This window comes from Hibiscus syriacus, unplaced genomic scaffold (genome assembly GCF_006381635.1).
Source record: "Hibiscus syriacus cultivar Baekdansim isolate YM2019G1 unplaced genomic scaffold, ASM638163v2 tig00117056_pilon, whole genome shotgun sequence".
Taxonomy (NCBI): Eukaryota; Viridiplantae; Streptophyta; class Magnoliopsida; order Malvales; family Malvaceae; genus Hibiscus; species Hibiscus syriacus.
The window spans coordinates 77,443-98,532 of record NW_024063539.1 but is presented as its reverse complement, the minus strand read 5'-3'; the positions used below and the strand labels follow the sequence as shown (position 1 = coordinate 98,532).

At 34.5% G+C, this 21,090-nt stretch overlaps 1 protein-coding gene and 1 pseudogene across 2 annotated transcripts; both read left to right on the top strand.

Moving 5' to 3' along the window:
- Window positions 1–1,574: 1,574 nt before the first annotated feature.
- Window positions 1,575–10,720, top strand: LOC120198345 (ras-related protein RABE1c-like). Of its 2 annotated transcripts, XM_039199683.1 has the most exons (10): window positions 1,575–1,681; window positions 1,788–1,932; window positions 2,522–2,594; window positions 3,110–3,210; window positions 3,321–3,386; window positions 3,839–3,936; window positions 4,202–4,264; window positions 4,347–4,439; window positions 4,572–4,681; window positions 10,709–10,720. In XM_039199683.1, exons 2-9 carry the CDS (start codon window positions 1,860–1,862, stop codon window positions 4,653–4,655), a joined length of 651 nt encoding a protein of 216 aa, XP_039055614.1. In that variant the 5' UTR covers window positions 1,575–1,681; window positions 1,788–1,859; the 3' UTR covers window positions 4,656–4,681; window positions 10,709–10,720. The 2 variants fall into 2 exon arrangements, with proteins under 2 accessions (XP_039055614.1, XP_039055613.1); XM_039199682.1 differs by lacking the exon at window positions 10,709–10,720 and having other exon boundaries at window positions 4,572–4,760.
- LOC120198344 lies at window positions 7,701–20,644 on the top strand (annotated as a pseudogene).
- The last annotated feature ends 446 nt before the right edge of the window (window positions 20,645–21,090 follow it).

The following is a 21,090-nucleotide window of genomic DNA, read 5'->3' as shown; positions in this document are numbered from 1 at the left end:
TAATATTTATTTAATTTAATAACTTTGATATATGTTGTGTTATGATTTTAGTAGCATTTATGCATTTGAGGTAGTGATCAGTTTAACTTAAATATTTGTTTTGATAAAATTTTATTAATTATTGTTTTAGTTCAGTAGTGATACGTTAGATCTAGGGATTTTGGGTTTAAATTTTCCCAAAGTTAAAATTTAGTGCATCAACCATACGGTCTTGGTTGCTAAAATATTGTTATTATTTGTCGAGGTTTCAAACACCATGTATATAAAGATGTTTGAATATTAAATATTTGAAAATCTTTAACTAAATCTTACTTTGTATCCATCTTATACTAAAAAAAAGTTATAATCTAAATTTCATTTTAATTAAATAAGATGATAACACATGTTATTTTTTATTGGTTTAAATAAAATCATTAAAAAAAATAGCACATACACAACTAATGATAAAAGATAAAATGACTTGATATATATATTATCATATGGGAAATCCTTAAATATGTGATAATAATTTTTTGTCTTAGAGGTTATTTTTGTCCCTGTAGTAGACATGATTTATCATTTTTCTCCCTTATCGTATTTTTACATCAATTTAGCCCTCGAAGTTGTTTAATTACGTCATTTTATACCCAATCCCTAATTTAAAAACCTAAATTTATAACACTAAACCCTAATCCAGGACCCATAATCTATAAACCCTAAACCCTAAACCTTAATATATAACTTAAAACCCTCAATTTAAGGTTTTAAGTGGGGATAGGATATGGAATGATGCAATTGAGCAACTTCAAGGGATAAATTGATGTGAAAATACGATAGTGGTGAAAATGATAAATTATGTATACTACATGACCTTTTGCCTAATATTTTTTTAGTAATAAAATTTGCAGTGAATTACGCATACACTAATAGAAAAAATCAGATAAAATAATTAAGTATTTTAAATAAAAATATACCAGTAAATATTTTAAAATCAAAATATCAGGATTAAATATTAAAAAATTATATATTTATAATATATTTAATTTTTATATTATTGTTATATAAAGTCTCGAAAGATCATATTCAAAAAATAAAAACAACTTAGAGAAAAATATTATGATTTAATCAAAAGTAATGAATAAAATGTTAATAGTTTATATCTCAATCTTCAATATAAATGTGTGATACGTGCTTATGGATGATATAAATCATGTTTATGAATAATAATGAATGATAATTAAATTTGTATCAAATAATAAAAGATGAAAGCGATATTTTCTTTATACTCGATTATTGAGTTTTTTTATGTTAGACATCATTTTTAATAAAATGTTTTGGTTTTTTTTTCGTATCTTTATGTTTAATATTTTTATTTTATACATGAATTTTTTGGTGACTATTATCGTATTTTTCTCTATGTTTAGATATGTTATAAATTTAATTTCTTCTAATTTTTGTTAATGAAATTTAGTTTCTATTGTTAGAAAAAAAAATAAACTAATAGGTTTTGGGGATGAGGATATACGGAAAAGTTACATACGGTCAATTATATTGAACAAACATTTCCAACCAATCACATTGGAGGAAGCGGACCATGAGAAGGTAAAAAAAACTGAAGAAGCAGAAAGGAAAATTCCCAATTTCATTGGACCCAGCTCTCGATCCACAACTGCTTCTAGCGGTCCAACCCTCTTCGTCTTAGGTTCTCTATATTTTTCCTTTTCCCAAATTTTGATCTGATTTTTCCTTTTTACAATTTTCTTCTATTTCCATTACGAAAATTAATGTTAATTTTGTTTTAAATGTAGACAAGTGAGAGAAAGCAAATTAGATATTTCCTTTTTAATTGGAAATTTTGTGTGCGGTTTTTTTGAGGATCCATGGCTGCACCACCGGGAAGAGCTCGGGTTGATTATGATGTCCTCGTTAAGCTTCTTTTGATTGGTGATAGTGGTGAGTTTTTGTTCAGTTTAGTTTGTGTCTGTGTGGGAGGTAACAGTTATAGTTTTAATAGTTTTATTGTTATAACATTTAAAAATCAAACATGGGTATTGAGAAAATATGCTATTTTTAAAATTTTTCTGCCCTTTGTTATTCTGTATTTGATTTCATTATTTATAGAATCATAGATGTTTCCCTTTGCTCTTAATTTCACCCTTTATGTTAGTTGGAATAATGTGGCCTTATGTGAAAACTGGTTGTATCAATTACCAGGCCAATAACTTGCCAGCTATTTTTCTGGAACTCGAGTGTGAGTGTAGGATATTGTACATGTTCAACAGTAAATTCGATTTTTAATATGTTGAACCCTAAAAACGTATATTCAAATTTTCTAAAGTTTTTTCCATATATTTGGAGAATCTATAGAAGGTCATATTGTCCTATGCGGCTATGCCTAAGTCCGGATATGCATCACACACGGGTATTGGACACGGTCATTCAAGAAAAATGAATAGTCGGAGTAATATAGGCTACTAGGTTTTTGGTGCTCCAGCTTTGATTTTTCCTAACTGTGATTTGATTTTTATTTGAATTTATGCAGGTGTAGGGAAGAGTTGTCTGCTTTTACGCTTTTCTGATGGTTCCTTTACTACTAGTTTCATAACAACTATTGGGTTTGTACCTCTTGAAAATCAAATGATAGAATTATTTTGCTATATTTTCATTTCTGAAATGTGAATCTATATTGCTTTGACTTATTATTTATTGAGAAACCGTGTCTAATAACAGTATCCACTCATGGGTTGGGGACAAATATATCAAGAAACTTAGAAAATATTGAACATAACCATATTTGGCACTCGCACTTGAGTCTGAATACCATAGGTGTGAATGTGGAGCGGAGCACTTGCAGTGTATCATTCATTCAAGGAGAGAATTGGGGGTGAATTGCATCATTTGGTTTAGCTTCCTCTACTGCAACAGTGTATGGATGAAATGGAGTTTACAGTATCATAATCTAAGTTTCTCTTTGATTTTTCTTAGACAACCGTTTTGTAATTTATATTCGCATACCTTTCCACTCGCTTCTCCGCATTCAATCGTCCAATAAGATTTTAGAAGTTTGATTCAAAAAAATTCCCAACATGTTCTCTTATTGCCTATTTGGTTGTTATTTTTTCATCGGCAGCATTGATTTCAAGATAAGAACCATTGAGCTAGATGGTAAGCGGATTAAATTACAAATCTGGGATACAGCTGGTCAAGAGCGATTTCGGACTATTACCACAGGTGTGTTTAAGCTTGTGCAGGTTGAATCTCTTCCCCCCCCCCCCCAAACTATTGCAGCAATAACATTTTGCCTGATGTTTGACTTTGCTGATGGATTATGTTTCCTGCAACTTACTATCGGGGAGCCATGGGTATTTTGCTGGTTTATGATGTTACTGATGAGTCATCTTTCAACAGTAATTTCCAAACTGTCCTAATTCTGTTTTTTGCATACTGAAAATTTTCTGATTGGATGGATTGATAAGCCTTTGTTGTTGGACGATTTCTATCGTAATTATTCTTGTGTCTTTAATTGGGTTTGTCAGTGAAATCAGTTTATAGTTGATCCTCCTCATCTATGATACTCGATCTTGGACAAATGTTGGGTTAGGCACATGTCCTACACGTATATATTCAGTTTTTAATTTTTTTTATGGATGCTTATATTCCCAAACCCATATCCGGATATGCGTCAAACATTAGTTCAAACATGGAAGGTTTGAGAATACTGGAGGGTTGGAATAACATAGTTCTTCATCCATCCCTTTGTTGGGGTGGACGCCTTAGGATCTCTCTCTGAAGGAAAGAGCTTCTTACAGTGGTTCATACATCTATTGCAAGTCTTATTGAACTGGCTTAAAATTTACAGATATTAAGAACTGGATTCGCAATATCGAACAACATGCTTCAGACAATGTCAACAAGATACTGGTTGGAAACAAGGCTGACATATATGAGAGCAAAAGAGTAAGATTTTCCAAAAATCAATTATCTTGTTTTTCTTGGTGGGTTAGGGTTAATTACATGTCGAGGCAACCATTCTCTGTTACTCGATTTGTGTTGATGGCTTTGTTTCGTGTAGTCTATGCATGCTTGCTCGTTAATGTGTGACAAAAAGATAAGTTCTGGGTGAATAAAGGATAGGTCTCCTTATTCGTCGCACATATGCACACAAGCAAGCTAGACACATTTGTCCTGTAATAATCGGATTCAGATATGATCTGTCTTCCAAGCTGTTCCAACCTCGAAGGGTCAAGCTTTGGCTGATGAGTATGGTATCAAGTTCTTTGAAACCGTAAGTTATATGTTTGCTGCTGATTGGATCATATGTAATAGTGTTTAACTAATTTTGGTTAATTCTTAATCAAATTTTGCAGAGTTCAAAGACAAATTTGAATGTGGAGGAGGTTTTCTTTTCGATAGCCCGGGATATTAAGCAAAGGCTTGAAGAATCAGATAACAAGGCCGAGGTATAATTTACTGTTCTCTGGAACTTTTTATTTTTCTTTGTCTCGAGTAAACACGAGAATGGCACCGGACATGTGAATATTAGATTTTGTAACTTGAAATGATCAATGCCGTGTCTTGGTTTTCGGTTACAGCCGACGACACTCAAAATTAATCAGCAAGACCCTGCTGCAAGTAGTGGTGCAGCCGCTCAAAAGTCGAGTTGCTGTGGATCGTAAAGGGAATAAAAAGGAGATTACTCACAGTGTGGTTTACAAATCACTCAAATGTAAAACTAATTTCGACTACTTTGTGGTGTGTTTTTTTTTCCCGTTTTCCGACTGCTGGGCTTAACTAGTTAAGGCAGATCCTTTTGTTTTCATTTAATTTGTGATATTTATAGGCATTTGCGACTCCTATCTTCTTGAACTCAATTGGCAATTGTTATGTATTTGTGTCTTGATAATGTAGAATCCGAGATTGTTAAAAAGGAAGGGCATTAAATGTATATATTTCTAAATATTTTACTTTAATTAGAGGACATTAACATTTCTTACATTAAAACAATGAGAATTCTATTGCATGCACTTTCAAAATTAATAAAATGTATTAAATTAATAGAAATGAAAAATTAGAAATTTAATTATTTCAATGGTAATTATTTATTAGTAAAAATAATTCAAGTTACTATCATGGTATTTTAAATCTATTAAATACAAAATAATATAAATATTTTTTTATTGGCTTAAGGGTGCGAAAAGTCATTGTACTTTGAAAAAAAATCAATTAAATCCTTTAATCTTTTTATATCTAATTAAACTCTTAAACCTAGAAAATTAATCAATGTGATCTTTTGATCAATAAAAACCGTCGATTGTTATAGTGTCAATGTGAATGATGATATGATAGAGAAGCTTAATTAATTTTTTAAAAATGTTAAAGGACTTAATTTATCTTTTATGAAGTCTAAAGGGTTATTTAATCTTTAAATAAAAAACAAAAAACAATAAGTTATTTAAAATACTAAAATACTTTAAAAATTAAATATTAATAAAAAAATACTATTAATTTTTTTAAAAATTAAATAAAATCTAAAAGTTTAAAAATATAATAAATTATAAAATCATAACTTATAAACTATTAAAAATAAAAAATATTAATAAAATCAAATGTTTTTATCGGAAAAGTATTCGATTATCTCTTTTTGAAACGAGCCAGTTGCTATTCCTTAAACATATTTTTTACGTAATCAGCATTACATTAGAGTAATTACAGCTTTGAAGTTCCTTCCTATAATTTAAAAATGATGTGATGGAGTTTACATCTAAGTAGTATTCACAAGTCTTATTTTGGATCTCAAATTTTAATTTATCAAATGTATTTTTTGGTGCGAGTTGATTTGTATGTTCATGTACTTTATTACCTCGTCAGAAAGATTCACTCTTTTTCCTTTATCTAAGTTTAAGGAGATTTTTTTAACGAGATCATTTTTTATGGTTTGTTTTGTATGTGTTGGCTATTCTAATCATACAAAACCTTTAAAAAAAACTCGTGCTGTATTGATTATATATGAGAAATCAAAATTATGATTTAAAATAAGACTTAAATACTACATTCGCGTAAACTCTTTACTATCTTTTTTACACTATATGAAGGAACCTCAAAAACTATTGCTAGATAAAGTAGTATTAGTTCCATTGAAAACATGTTGAAAGAATAATAATAGACTGAAACTAACTATATATATGTGAATAATTTCTAATAATTCTCAAACTTAATTGAAAAAATATTTAGTTTTTTCTGCAACATCAACATTCACATATGAACTGACATATAAACATCATAAATTATCACGATACTATAATAATTAACAATAATAATCTACACTCAAATAATTTAATTAATTAATTTTTAAGTTTAAAGTTTAATTGAGTGCAAAAATTTAAAAATTTAATTGATTTTCTTCAAATGTAAAAAAAAAATCACCCTTAAACATTTTTTTCCTGTTTCATACTTTAATTTTTGTGTATTTACTCAACTAAGTTGATATCATTGAGTAAAAGTAACGTAAAAATCAACCATACACTTTATTGGATTTTGTCACGCTCATTATATATATATGAGAAAACATTTTGTATGACTAAATATATTGATAACATTGAATAAATTTATTAATAAAGTGTTTGATGTAATGTCACATGATAAAATTTTAGAATGGACACTCGTATATTAATTAAAAAATAAAACTTTAAAAAAGAAAATTTGAATTCCAAAAATTTCCCCTAACATCAACGTACCTCCGCCACTGGTTTGATGCATAGGTAATGGTTGTTAATTGTTTTATCCAAAGAATTATATAAGAGCATACAAAAATAAAAACATGACATATATTATTATAAGACTTCGATAGAATGTTAAAAAGAAATTAAAAACACTTTAATAAATATTAATTATCATTGCCAATGAGTGTTGGCACAAGTGATTGAGATTCATGAATTTGAGCTTGTAAGGCCAAGTTTGAATCCCACAACCATCACTCTTGGTAGGTAATCTGTAAAGTCCTATGTAAATCCCAATTGGGTCTTAGGTATGCCCTGACCCTGGACTGGGAGAGCCACCCCTGACCTAAACTTTTGTATACCAAAAAAAAAAAATATTAATTATCATTCATAAAATCAATTTTTAATCATTTTGTCATTAGATGATATTCGATAAATCGATAACTTTAGTTTAATTAAAAAATTTAATGTCTAAACTATTATAATTTTCAATTTTACAACCTTTAAGTTCAAGATAATTATACTCTCGGATTTACTTAATCAACCTTTTAAATGATAATGTATACCAGAAGAATATGATGCACAAATTAAGCATGCGATAATATCAAAATAGATTTATCTTGAATTAAATTAGTTTAAATTTAATGTGATTTTAATTTAAAAAATAATAATTAAGAAAAATCAGTACTTCTAGAATTTTAATTTAGATTAAACACAATCTAAAATATTATATATATATTTTAATATTTTCGATTGAAATTACACCTATTTCTATCATTTTTAAAATTTAAGTGTTCGTTCTTTACAATTTTCCTGGCGATCTTAGTTGAAAGAGAATGCCAAAGTAAAATGTTTTGAAATCTGAAAGTTTTTCTAGAAAAGTAAATACGAGAAAAAGGGGAAAACAGTCGGACAGAGACTTCTTCAATTCATTTGTCTAAATAAGTCTTAAGCCAGCAGTCACCGTCACCTTGGTCACAGGGTTTTAATTTCCCCCCTTTTCTTTTCTCAAGGCAGCCTTCCCAAACACTCCCCAACTTTATTTTCGTCCATTTTTTCATCTGATTTCTTTGAGCACTGATTATCTCGTAAGCCTTTCTACTTGATTTTTTTCCTTTTCTATGTTTACCTTGCATTTGTTGCTTATTTATATAATTTTTAAATATTTTTATTGGTTTCTATTTGGATGAATATGCTACAATCAGTCTGTAGACACTAGTTTTCTTCCACACGAACCGCACAACCAGCCAGTTTTCACGGAACCATCAAAGTTGTGTTTCAATGGGACTCCTCAACCCACTCACGCAACCACCGCCGAAAATCTCGGCACCCAACATCAACAAACAAGCAGAAATAAATTGAGAGTTCTACTCGGATTCTAAGACTTTTTTTTCTACTATAATAAAGCGTGTAAACACATACCTGGGGAGGGGACACGCAAAAATACTCAGAGTTTACAAGAAACGCGACGGGATAAACATACGGGGAGCAACGATTTACAAAAAAAATCCTACGAGGAATACGCGAAAAATACGAGAAATACAGAGGGATTCATTCGAAGGAAAAATACAGAAGCATTTCGGAAGGAGAAGTCCGAGAAGAACAACATACCTCGGAACAGAAACGATCTGACGACGGAAGAGTTAGATCGGAGAGGTGAAGAGTCGAAGTTTCTTTTGCCTTTTTGCAGAGTTGGGGACATTTTCTTGCAAGACCGGGATTGGATCCAAGTTACCGGTGTCGAGAAAGACCTACCTTTAAAGTTTGGCGTTGAACGGGTTCTTTCCCGGCGAGAAGGCAGTGAAACGCTCACCCCTGTTTTTAATATCTGGTAACAAATGAGTTTGGTTCTTCTTTTGTTTGTTTTAAACGTGAATGTGGCTTTGATCTGACATAGCAAGTGGAGCACACCAATTGTAATATATTGGAAAAATTACTTATTTGGTCACTTGACATTTGATGAATTATGTTAGCTTTATTTTTCCTTTAAGTTTGACATTATATTATGCATACAATTCATTTTGGTCCTAGAATTTTAATTTTAAATTAAATCCTTAGATTTAGGTTTCAATTATTTTAGTCCTAATTTAGATTATTTTATTTAGTATCGTCTTATTTATTATTATAATAATTATTATTTTTTAAAACCTCTTTTTTCATTTTTATTTCCCTTTTAACATTTCTTTTTTATATATACGTTTTTAGTTATATTTTTCTATTTTTTGTATATTTCTTATTTTTGGTTTTTTTTCATTTCTTACTATTATATTATACTATTTTTTTATTTTTTTTATTTTCATTTTTATTCTTATGTATTTATTTACTTATTTATCAACTAACCTTTTATATTATTATTATTTTACTTTATTTTATTATTATTTATTATTTGCTATGATCTATTTTACTAACTTTTGTTTATTTTTGTCGTACATTTTGTTTTATTATTATTTTTATATTTATAGATATATATATATATATATTTTCCCTTTGCTACCTTGTATTTATTTTTATTTTTACCATCTAACATTTTTCGACACTTACAGTGATAATTTCAATCGATCAAAGGTAATCAATTCGAACCGAATTTTTAAATTTAAATTTAAATTTTTAATTTTCGCAATTAAGACAATCGACAAATTAATTGGTACCGAAAGGGCGGTTCAAGGGTGCTAATCCTTCCTTGACCGTAACCGACTCCCGAACCCGACACGTTTCTGGTAAAACGCAGATCAGGTAAGATGGTGTCCGACCCACCTAAATTCGTTTTAAAATGGTCGGTGGCGACTCTAACCCAATTCATCCAAGTCGAAGCCCAATTCCGGGGCCCAACCGAAAGGCGGTTACGACAGCTTGGCGACTCCGCTGGGGACAGGTAAGTGAGTCAGGCCGAAATTAATTTCCGGTTGTCTTTTTTAGCGAAAATTACAAGTCTAAATTTTAATTTGTTTATTTGATTCTAATTATTTACCTTTGGTTATTTTTCAAATAAATAGTTGTACTAACGTTTTTTAATGATTTCAGATTTTTTCAAAATTGTCATCTCTAAGCTCTAAACCCGAGCTCCAAACCCGTTTTGAGTGGGGGTGAAAGCGACGCATTCGTGTGAATTTATTCACCGCATATGCCTAGCAAGTAGCCTTCGGGATTCATATACCTTATGCCTTCGTGTGAATTTATTCTCCGTATGGGCATAAGGGAATGTGTCCTCTCGAGTTTAACTTAGTCCACACAAGCTTGTAATGGGCTTAGGACTAAGGGTCTGACAAGCCCAAGGGGGCACCAGCAAGGAGAACTCGAGTACCTTTTTAGAACCTAAACCGGGAGATTATGGAGAACTAGAGCCCACCCCGAAACCTCATTCCAAACCCTAGGCTGCTTTGATTTTATTTTCTGCTTTACTTTCTGTTCAAAGCATGTGAACTAGAAATTTATGCGGTTAGGACTAGTTCAAAATTAACATGCGGGATAGAGATCATGTCCGGGTAGGAATAATAAGCATGTGGGGTAGATATCATGTGGGGTAGGACTTTTATTTTCATGATTGCTTTTTATTATTTTCACATCACTAACCTTTTTCATTAATTGTTCTCTTTTGTTTTGTTTTCATCATTCGCATCATTTAAACGAGGTGTTGATCCACCAAAAATGTGTTTGTTAAACATAAATAATCTGCATTAATGGACAAAGGAGTTATAATACAAAGAGACAAAAAGCTCAGAAGTCCAACCGTGATCAAAGAATACTCAGAGGCAAGGGTTGCAGGGGCAAGATGAGGAAATGGTTACTGACCTGGAGAGTCCTTTCAAAAATTACGAGAACAAGATGGTGAAACCCTAGCTAAGCCGGAGACCATTATTGATGAATTCCAAAAATAAGTCGACAAACTTCGGATGGAGGGCTCCAATGGCACTTTCGTTTGGAACGAGCTCGGCATAGAGTGAAGGCCGGAGATGCAGTCATTCGAGACATTTTTTGTGGCAAGCAACTAATCACCCGCACAAGTTTAGCCAAAGGAGTCAGAATGGTTCGACAGGATATTCAACTGATGAAAAAGCGGAAGACGAATCAACTTTCCAGAGACTGTGCGAGATCTATACCATCAAAAAGTTTTTTGTCTCTTCAGACGTAACATTTTTGTCCCCAGTAAGGATTATTCAGAATAATAGGCACATTTTTCGGATCAATGCCTCGGACATTTCATGCATCATGCATTTAAACATTTTGCATTTTGTTCATTTCTTTACATTCACATTAATTATCTTCACATGTTTCATCAAAAATGGGAACATTTCGACCCTATTCCCATGACCTACAAAGAGCTCTACAAATAACTTTTTGACACACACATGTGGTGTCACCGTATCCAGGGAAATCCATGAAGCCCCGTACCCCAGGTAGTATGATGAGAACGCTCATTGCGAAAATCATAGCGGAGTCCCAGGGCGCACTATCGAGAATTACTCCACAATCAAGAGAATCATACATAAAATATGTAACAAGAATCGGATCGACCTCAACAACTTGGGGGCATCCAAGTGAGGAAGACCATTTCATCATTTGAGACGTTTTGTTTGAATTTGTTTTTTCATTTTTTTCCTCAAGGTTTTGTAAGGACTTTTTAATAAATTTATGTTACTTTAAAGATGTTAAACAATGAATCACATTTGCAAACTTGCAATTCTTTGAATATCATCTGAATTAAGAAACTCTGAAATGGTTCAAAGTTACATATCTTTGACGAAGTAACATGATTTAAAACAAGGAATTTGACTTTACCCAGAATATACACTCAAACACCGTACCATGCTCTTGTAATTAACCAATATAACATTTTCCTTTCATAAGGTGCGGACAACATGGGGCATCCTTTTGCATATGACATTATTATACTTTTTATTTAAGACGTTCAATGACGATGATGATCTTTACAAATGAAAGAGTCGAGTAGGTGAATCCAGTTTAGGTCAGTTGCTTGAAAATTGAACTCTAAAGATGAGATTCCTTGACTTTCAAAAACACCTAGGCTATAACAGGTTCTTCTTGACAATCTTAAGAAATTAAATCCGTAAAAACTGAGCTATTCCGCTAAGGCAATTGGTTATAGAGGAAACTCGAAAGCCCTGGCTTTATGAATAGATTGCGTTCAAATCATGACATTGCTCGGACACTTGGCAATTCGGTGTCTGCTCCACTGCTCTTGTCAGGCTGAAGACTCTGTGATGAGATGAACCCTTCAGTGAACTTGATAAAACTGATTATAATGTTCAGTGGTCCCTCTAAAGTAATTGGTTAAACGCCCTGACTTTATGGATTCAACTAGCCAGACAATGGAAAATTAAATCAAATTTATCTGAGCAAGAAATTTTCGGTAATGATGGACTAAGGGAGTTAAGGAGCACCTGTTATAGTCGACTACACACGAGCACTCAAGAATTTCATTTTTAGACCGATATTTTTTGCACTGCCTTTGTTGGAGGAGCCTACAAAGCTTGAACAAATGGAAGATTTCAGAGGACCGAAATAAAATGTCTAGTAATTGGTCATTCTAGTTGCGTCATTATGTCCGCACCCAAATGAAATGCCAAAGCATATTTCGATATTTTAAAAAAAAATGACATTTTGGGTTACCAAAACCTTGGAAAGGAGGCTAACCTAAAGCCAACTCATCCATTTGAACATTTGTCAAAGATTTGTAACTCTGAAAGCATTAAAAGAGCTCTTGATTCCTTTGATATTTTTTGAACTCACATTTACAATTTGATTCAATTGCGAACAATATTTTACAACATTTTTATCATGTCTCTCTCCTAAAACAAGAAAAAGGAGAAAACATTTTCAAGCATAACAGTCTCAGATATGAAAGGTCTGTAAAGCCAAAGCTCGGGAAGCAAATGGGGCACGATCCATTCCAAGGACCTGATTGACAGACAAAGCACGAGACTCCATCCAGAAGATAACACATAATTCATTCATATTGCATGCATCTTAAACATACTTAGGTGCATCAAATTCATCATTTTAGCATACACGTTTTTGCAGCTTTTAGAGTCAAGTTTTGACTTCAGGATGAAGGATACTCGATTCTCAAGCGCCTTCAAAGAAGGATGGTGGTTGATTAACTCTGCAGTAAGAAGCTACACTTCGACCAACTCGACAGATTGAAAGTTTCTCTCGAAACAACACATTTTGCTCGAGAGCCAATTTCAACTTCACAACGAAGGATATTGGACTCCAGACAACGCAAGTTCAACTTCACGACGAAGGGACCGCTGGTTGTCAACAAACATTTCTCAATTTCAGAGCCAATTTCAACTTCACAACGAAGGATATTGGACTCCAGACAACGCAAGTTCAACTTCACGACGAAGGGACCGCTGGTTGTCAATAAACAATTTCTCGATTTCAGAGTCAATTTCAACTTCACAACGAAGGATATTGGACTCCAGACAACGCAAGTTCAACTTCACGACGAAGGGACCGCTGGTTGTCAACAAACATTTCTCAATTTCAGAGCCAATTTCAACTTCACAACGAAGGATATTGGACTCAAGACAACGCAAGTTCAACTTCACGACGAAGGGACCGCTGGTTGTCAACAAACAATTTCCCAATTTCGGAGCCAATTTCAACTTCACTGCAAAGGATATTGGACTCGAGACAACACAAGTTCAACTTCACAACGAAGGGACGGGTGGTTGTCAACAAACAATTTCCCGATTCCAGAGCCAATTTCAACTTCACGACGGAGGGTATTGGACTCGGAACAATGCTACTTACTTGGATTTCAACTTCACGACGAAGGATATCCAATTCCAGGCTCAACTTTACGACGAAGGGAATCGTGCACACAAGCATCATCCATCTTTAGATTGGATTTCAACTTCACGACAAAGGATATCCAACTCAAAGAAGGAGTATCTGTCAACAAAGACCTTCGAGTTCGACTACGCTCAGCTCCAAGGCACATCATTTACATCATATCTCAAGGAAAAAAGGGATATCTGTCAATAAAATTATCGAGTTCGATTCCATTCAGCTCGATGACACCTCAATCACACTACTGTCCGACTGCAATCGAGGTTTTCAAGCCGAGAAGAAGATATGGGTTAGCCGTTCCTTAGTAGCAAGAAGCCTTTTTCCCGTCAACTGTCAATGAAGACTTTTCGAGTTCGGTGTCACTCAGCTCGAGGGCATGTCAACCACATGGAGGAGTCAAAGAATTACTTTCCAATCGAAGTTTTAAACCAAGGTCTTTAAACCAAGAAGAAGACCAAAGCAGACTACAACGAGAAGCCACGTTTCGATTCAAATTCCGAACTACGACTTCAATATCATTTCAAGATGGACTCGACTTCGCAACGGAGGAGTCATCCACAACTCAATTCGACATGGAGTTATATCATAGTCAATTTTCAACTTCACCGAACGAAAATTCGTGTCTTTTTATCTTTGTCCTATTTTTCGTTCCACGAAAAAAGACAAAGAGGGGCAGCTGTAGACACTAGTTTTCTTCCACACAAACCGCACAACCAGCCAGTTTTCACGGAACCATCAAAGTTGTGTTTTAATGGGACTCCTCAACCCACTCACGCAACCACCGCCGAAAATCTCGGCACCCAACATCAACAAACAAGCAGAAATAAATTGAGAGTTCTACTCGGATTCTAAGACTTTTTTTTCTACTATAATAAAGCGTGTAAACACATACCTGGGGAGGGGACACGCAAAAATACTCAGAGTTTACAAGAAACGCGACGGGATAAACATACGGGGAGCAACGATTTACAAAAAAAATCCTACGAGGAATACGCGAAAAATACGAGAAATACAGAGGGATTCATTCGAAGGAAAAATACAGAAGCATTTCGGAAGGAGAAGTCCGAGAAGAACAACATACCTCGGAACAGAAACGATCTGACGACGGAAGAGTTAGATCGGAGAGGTGAAGAGTCGAAGTTTCTTTTACCTTTTTGCAGAGTTGGGGACATTTTCTTGCAAGACCGGGATTGGATCCAAGTTACCGGTGTCGAGAAAGACCTACCTTTAAAGTTTGGCGTTGAACGGGTTCTTTCCCGGCGAGAAGGCAGTGAAACGCTCACCCCTGTTTTTAATATCTGGTAACAAATGAGTTTGGTTCTTCTTTTGTTTGTTTTAAACGTGAATGTGGCTTTGATCTGACATAGCAAGTGGAGCACACCAATTGTAATATATTGGAAAAATTACTTATTTGGTCACTTGACATTTGATGAATTATGTTAGCTTTATTTTTCCTTTAAGTTTGACATTATATTATGCATACAATTCATTTTGGTCCTAGAATTTTAATTTTAAATTAAATCCTTAGATTTAGGTTTCAATTATTTTAGTCCTAATTTAGATTATTTTATTTAGTATCGTCTTATTTATTATTATAATAATTATTATTTTTTAAAACCTCTTTTTTCATTTTTATTTCCCTTTTAACATTTCTTTTTTATATATACGTTTTTAGTTATATTTTTCTATTTTTTGTATATTTCTTATTTTTGGTTTTTTTTCATTTCTTACTATTATATTATACTATTTTTTTATTTTTTTATTTTCATTTTTATTCTTATGTATTTATTTACTTATTTATCAACTAACCTTTTATATATTATTATTATTTTACTTTATTTTATTATTATTTATTATTTGCTATGATCTATTTTACTAACTTTTGTTTATTTTTATCGTACATTTTGTTTTATTATTATTTTTATATTTATAGATATATATATATATATATATTTTCCCTTTGCTACCTTGTATTTATTTTTATTTTTACCATCTAACATTTTTCGACACTTACAGTGATAATTTCAATCGATCAAAGGTAATCAATTCGAACCGAATTTTTAAATTTAAATTTAAATTTTTAATTTTCGCAATTAAGACAATCGACAAATTAATTGGTACCGAAAGGGCGGTTCAAGGGTGCTAATCCTTCCTTGACCGTAACCGACTCCCGAACCCGACACGTTTCTGGTAAAACGCAGATCAGGTAAGATGGTGTCCGACCCACCTAAATTCGTTTTAAAATGGTCGGTGGCGACTCTAACCCAATTCATCCAAGTCGAAGCCCAATTCCGGGGCCCAACCGAAAGGCGGTTACGACACAGTCCACTGCTTGATATCGATTTGATTTGATCTGTTTGAACTGGAACGAGGAAAATCTAATTCAAATATGCTTTTGGGTTTAGTTTTAATCGTTGTAAGCTTTACAACTTACAAACGTTTCGATTTTTCCTGAAAACTTTGTGCATCTTTTGACATTGTTTCTTAAATTTTAAAGATTCAAATTAACTTTTTTTTGTTGTTGTTGGAGTATTAGCATTCAAGCATCGATTTTGATCATTTGTATTCATAACCTTATCGCAGGCTAATTTTATTTGGTTTGAAGGTTCTTATGTGTTTTCTTGCATTTGAACTAACAGGTTATATTGTTCAATGATTTGTACTTTTCTGTTAAGTGGGTTTTAATATATAAAGAAAGCTCGGAGGTTTATTACATTTTGAGAATTAGTTTGACATAGGTATTGTTGATTGTAGATATGGGGTGGTTAAGAGCTGGTTCAAGTGTGGCGAAGCTTGCCATTAGGAGGACTTTGTCTCAGGGTGGATCGAATGCTACAAGATCACGTGTTGTTCCTTCACCGAGTCATATTTTCATACCACCGTCTTTAAGTCTAAGGCACAAACTGCACCGGTTCCTCGGCCTGTGCCACTCTCTAAGCTAACTGACAGTTTCTTAGATGGAACTAGCAGTGTGTACTTAGAGGAGCTTCAGAGGGCATGGGAAGCTGACCCAGATAGTGTTGATGTATCATGGGACAATTTCTTCAGGAATTTTGTGGGTCAGGCCGCTACATCCCCTGGAATTTCTGGCCAGACCATCCAGGAGAGTATGCGATTGTTATTGCTCGTGAGAGCTTACCAGGTTAATGGCCACATGAAAGCAAAGTTGGATCCCTTGGGTTTAGAGGAAAGACAAATTCCTGATGATTTGGATCTAGCTCTTTATGGTTTTACTGGAGCTGATCTTGATAGAGAATTCTTTTTAGGTGTGTGGAGGATGTCTGGGTTTTTATCAGAAAATCAACCAGTGCAAACACTTAGATCAATTTTGACTAGGCTTGAACAGGCTTACTGTGGAAGCATTGGGTTTGAGTACATGCACGTTGCTGACTGGGAGAAGTGCAACTGGTTTAGAGATAAGATCGAAACCCCAACACCTATGCAGTACAACCGCCAGCGACGAGAAGTCATTCTTGATAGGCTTATATGGAGTACACAGTTTGAAAATTTCTTGGCCACTAAGTGGACAACTGCTAAGAGGTTTGGTCTGGAGGGTGGTGAGACTTTAATTCCTGGAATGAAAGAGATGTTTGACAGGGCTGCTGATCTTGGGGTTGAGAGCATAGTTATTGGAATGCCTCATAGAGGAAGACTCAATGTCCTAGGTAATGTTGTCCGAAAGCCACTTTCTCAGATATTTAGTGAGTTCAGTGGTGGTATAAAACCTGTGGATGAGGTTGGGCTCTACACTGGAACTGGTGATGTCAAGTATCACTTGGGAACTTCTTATGATCGGCCAACAAGAGGTGGAAAGAGAATCCATTTGTCTTTAGTTGCAAACCCAAGTCACCTGGATGCTGTGGACCCGGTTGTTGTTGGAAAAACTAGAGCAAAGCAGTATTACTCCAATGATGTGGATAGGACCAAGAACATGGCTATTTTGATTCACGGAGATGGTAGCTTTGCTGGACAGGGTGTAGTCTATGAAACTCTTCACCTTAGTGCACTTCCAAACTACACTACTGGTGGGACTATACATATTGTAGTCAACAACCAAGTCGCATTTACAACTGATCCAAGGGCAGGAAGATCTTCACAATATTGTACTGATGTTGCCAAAGCCTTGAATGCTCCCATTTTCCATGTAAATGGAGATGATGTTGAGGCAGTTGTCCATGCATGTGAACTTGCAGCAGAGTGGCGCCAAACCTTCCATTCAGATGTGGTGGTTGATTTGGTCTGTTATCGTAGATTCGGGCATAATGAGATTGATGAACCATCATTCACACAACCAAAAATGTATAAGGTCTGCCATTATACTTGCCTATTTGGTTATGTATTTTCCCTTTACACAAATAATAGTTGTTCCTGCCCCCTTGTTTTGCGGTTCTATATGATCATGTAGAGTGACACGAACTTCACATATTTAGATTCTTTTTTTTTTTCAAACAGATCATCCGGAATCACCCCTCAGCTCTGCAGATATACCAAAATAAATTGTTAGAGTCTGGGCAGGTGACAGAGGAAGACATTAGTCATATAAGTCAGAAGGTTGGCTCAATTCTTAATGAAGAATTTTTGGCCAGCAAAGATTATGTTCCGAAAAGAAGGGACTGGCTCTCTGCTTATTGGACAGGATTCAAGTCACCTGAACAACTTTCTCGTGTCCGAAACACTGGGTTTGTTTTGTCTTTTGCAATTTCAACTTTCATAATGGATAACCCTGGGCTATGGGGGAAGCACTTGCATTTGCTACACTGGTGGTGGAAGGAAACCATGTTAGGCTGAGTGGTCAGGATGTTGAAAGGGGTACATTAAGTCACCGACATTCTGTGATTCATGACCAGGAGACAGGGGAACAGTACTGTCCCCTGGACCATGTTATCATCAACCAAAATGAGGAGATGTTTACCGTCAGCAATAGGTAACCTATTTGTGCTTTTTGTGTAATTGTTAAATTTTTAGTCCAATACTACACATTTTCAATGCCAAAGGATTCTTATCATCCACGTAAACAATGCAATTAAATGTTAATTGTGCTCTGCATCAAGGCATAACTTATGGAAAATTTCTCCACTTAACTGAATCCCGTACTTGAGATGAGCGTTCCATGCAGTTCAAAAAATGCAATTACATGTACAATTTTACACTTTATATCTTTCGCTTGTGAATTTATACCTTTTTTCCATCAGGTGAAAATATCCTTGCTTCTTGTACCGAGTTATGTTGATTCCTGAGAATTCTTAGATTGTGCCCGATAATTTTGTGTAACATTTTCCCTTCTGTTCTTTTTGTTAATATTTGGATTCTGTTCTGAGCAACATGGGGTCTTACGTGCAGTTCTCTTTCTGAGTTTGGTGTGCTTGGATTTGAATTGGGTTACTCAATGGAAAACCCGAATTCCTTGGTTATGTGGGAAGCTCAGTTTGGTGACTTTTCCAATGGAGCTCAAGTGATCTTTGATCAATTTCTGAGTAGTGGAGAGTCAAAGTGGCTGCGTCAAATCGGTCTGGTTGTCCTGCTTCCTCATGGTTTTGATGGACAAGGTCCTGAACATTCGAGTGCACGACTAGAGCGTTTTCTGCAGGTATTCCCCATGAAACAACATGCATTGTTCTTTGCATCTTGGTATAGTTTCACCATCCTCCTTGTATTGACATTCACACTATGCTAGCATGTCTTCATTCACATGAAAAGCAAGGTTGGAAAAGACTATTGTGCATTGGTAACTAGACATAATATTTTTGTAGACGAGTGATGACCATCCTTTTGTGATACCTGTGATGGATCCGACTCTTCGTAAGCAAATTCAGGAGTGCAACTGGCAGGTGGTTAATGTTACAACACCTGCTAATTACTTCCATGTTTTGCGGCGACAGGTGAGTGCAACTAATATTTCTTAACGACGTTTCAACATTGAGGGAAGTCCTGCCATTTTCCTTTTCTTATTGTTTCTTTTCTCCACTCTCTCAGATAAACAGGGAATTCCGTAAACCACTTATTGTCATGTCCCCCAAAAACTTGCTTCGTCACAAGGATTGCAAATCAAATCTTTCTGAATTCGATGATGTTTAAGGCCACCCTGGTTTTGATAAGCAGGGTACCCGATTTAAGCGCCTCATAAAGGATCAGAATATGCACTCTGACCTTGAGGAGGGTATCAGACGCTTGGTTCTTTGTTCCGGAAAGGTTTGTTATACCCGCAGTTTCTCCATGTTTTCCTTTTCTATAAGCAGTTTAATATTGGAATTTTCTCCATGTTATACCCGCAGTTTCTCCATGTTTTCCTTTTCTATAAGCAGTTTAATATTGGAATTTTCTCCATGTTATACCCGATTTTGTCATCTTGTTGGACTTATAACTTAGTCTTCTGACCCCACCAATATGTGCTGAATCTTCTATGTAGGTTTGGTCATATCTTTGTTGTTTTTGATACAATAATCAATTTTCTATCTGCTTTCAGGTTTACTATGAGCTTGATGATGAACGAAAGAAGAACAATGCTTCGGACGTTGCTATATGTCGTGTGGAGCAGCTTTGCCCATTCCCTTATGACCTCATCCAGCGAGAGCTTAAGAGATATCCGAGTATGTACTCAGATCTTGGACTTGATCTATAGTATTTTATTCGTTTTCAGACCTCCCATCTTTCTCCTTCTCATTCTCCTTTTGCCAAACTGGATGCACTAGCTATGACGGGTTATGTGCCGTTAGATAGAGTAATTTATCATGTATTGTAATCCTCTATTCCTTTTTTATACTGAGACATCGTTTTTGATTTTTTTTTCTTTCCGGAATTACCTCAGATGCGGAGATTGTTTGGTGCCAAGAAGAACCAATGAACATGGGTGCATTCAGTTACATCGCACCTCGCCTTGCGACTTCAATGACTTCTCTGGGTAGAGGAACTTTTGAGGATATCAAATACGTCGGACGTGCTCCATCTGCTTCAACTGCGACTGGTTTCTATTCTGTTCATGTCAAGGAACAAACCGAGCTCGTGCAAAAGGCGATTCAACCCGAACCAATCAAGTGCAATGCCGTCATCTGAAGTTTTTCTCCAGAAGAACCAAAATTGCAAAACTATAGCATTATACAAATTTCTCGAATAAAATCTTGTGTGAGCTTCAAACACTTCTGTTAGAGTTTTTGCTGTTACTTTGATTCTTGTTTTTTTTCCCGTGCCTTGGTTCCGGGTTTATAGGAATTTTGCGGGAATTAATTTCATGTCCAATATGATATGATGATATTCTGAGTTAACATGTATTTTTTTTTCAAAGGGTAAACTGCCACAGAGGTCATTTTTAATCCTTTTGCATTATAGATTTGTAATAATTTGATGATTGTGTGGTTTGGATATAGTGCCAGCTTCCAAATTGAAGATGAATTATCTTCCTTTCTGCTGTTATTCTGATAAACTAGGGTTCAAGACCTGCGCTGCTCTTTTTCTGATATTGGATGTTTGGTTTTGCAATTGAGTTAATGACATATGTAGCAGCTGCAACTGCAAGTACTTGCTCTGAATAATCATTCCAACTCATCATCTTGCCCGAAAATGCTCTTGGGAATCAATTCAAGGT

Coding starts and splice junctions, on each gene's coding strand:
- LOC120198345 (XM_039199683.1), top strand. CDS start 1,860: ATGGCTGCACCACCGGGAAGAGCTCGGGTTGATTATGATGTCCTCGTT. Junction 1,933..2,521: donor TCTTTTGATTGGTGATAGTG/GTGAGTTTTTGT, acceptor GAATTTATGCAG/GTGTAGGGAAGAGTTGTCTG. Junction 3,937..4,201: donor ACATATATGAGAGCAAAAGA/GTAAGATTTTCC, acceptor TCTGTCTTCCAA/GCTGTTCCAACCTCGAAGGG.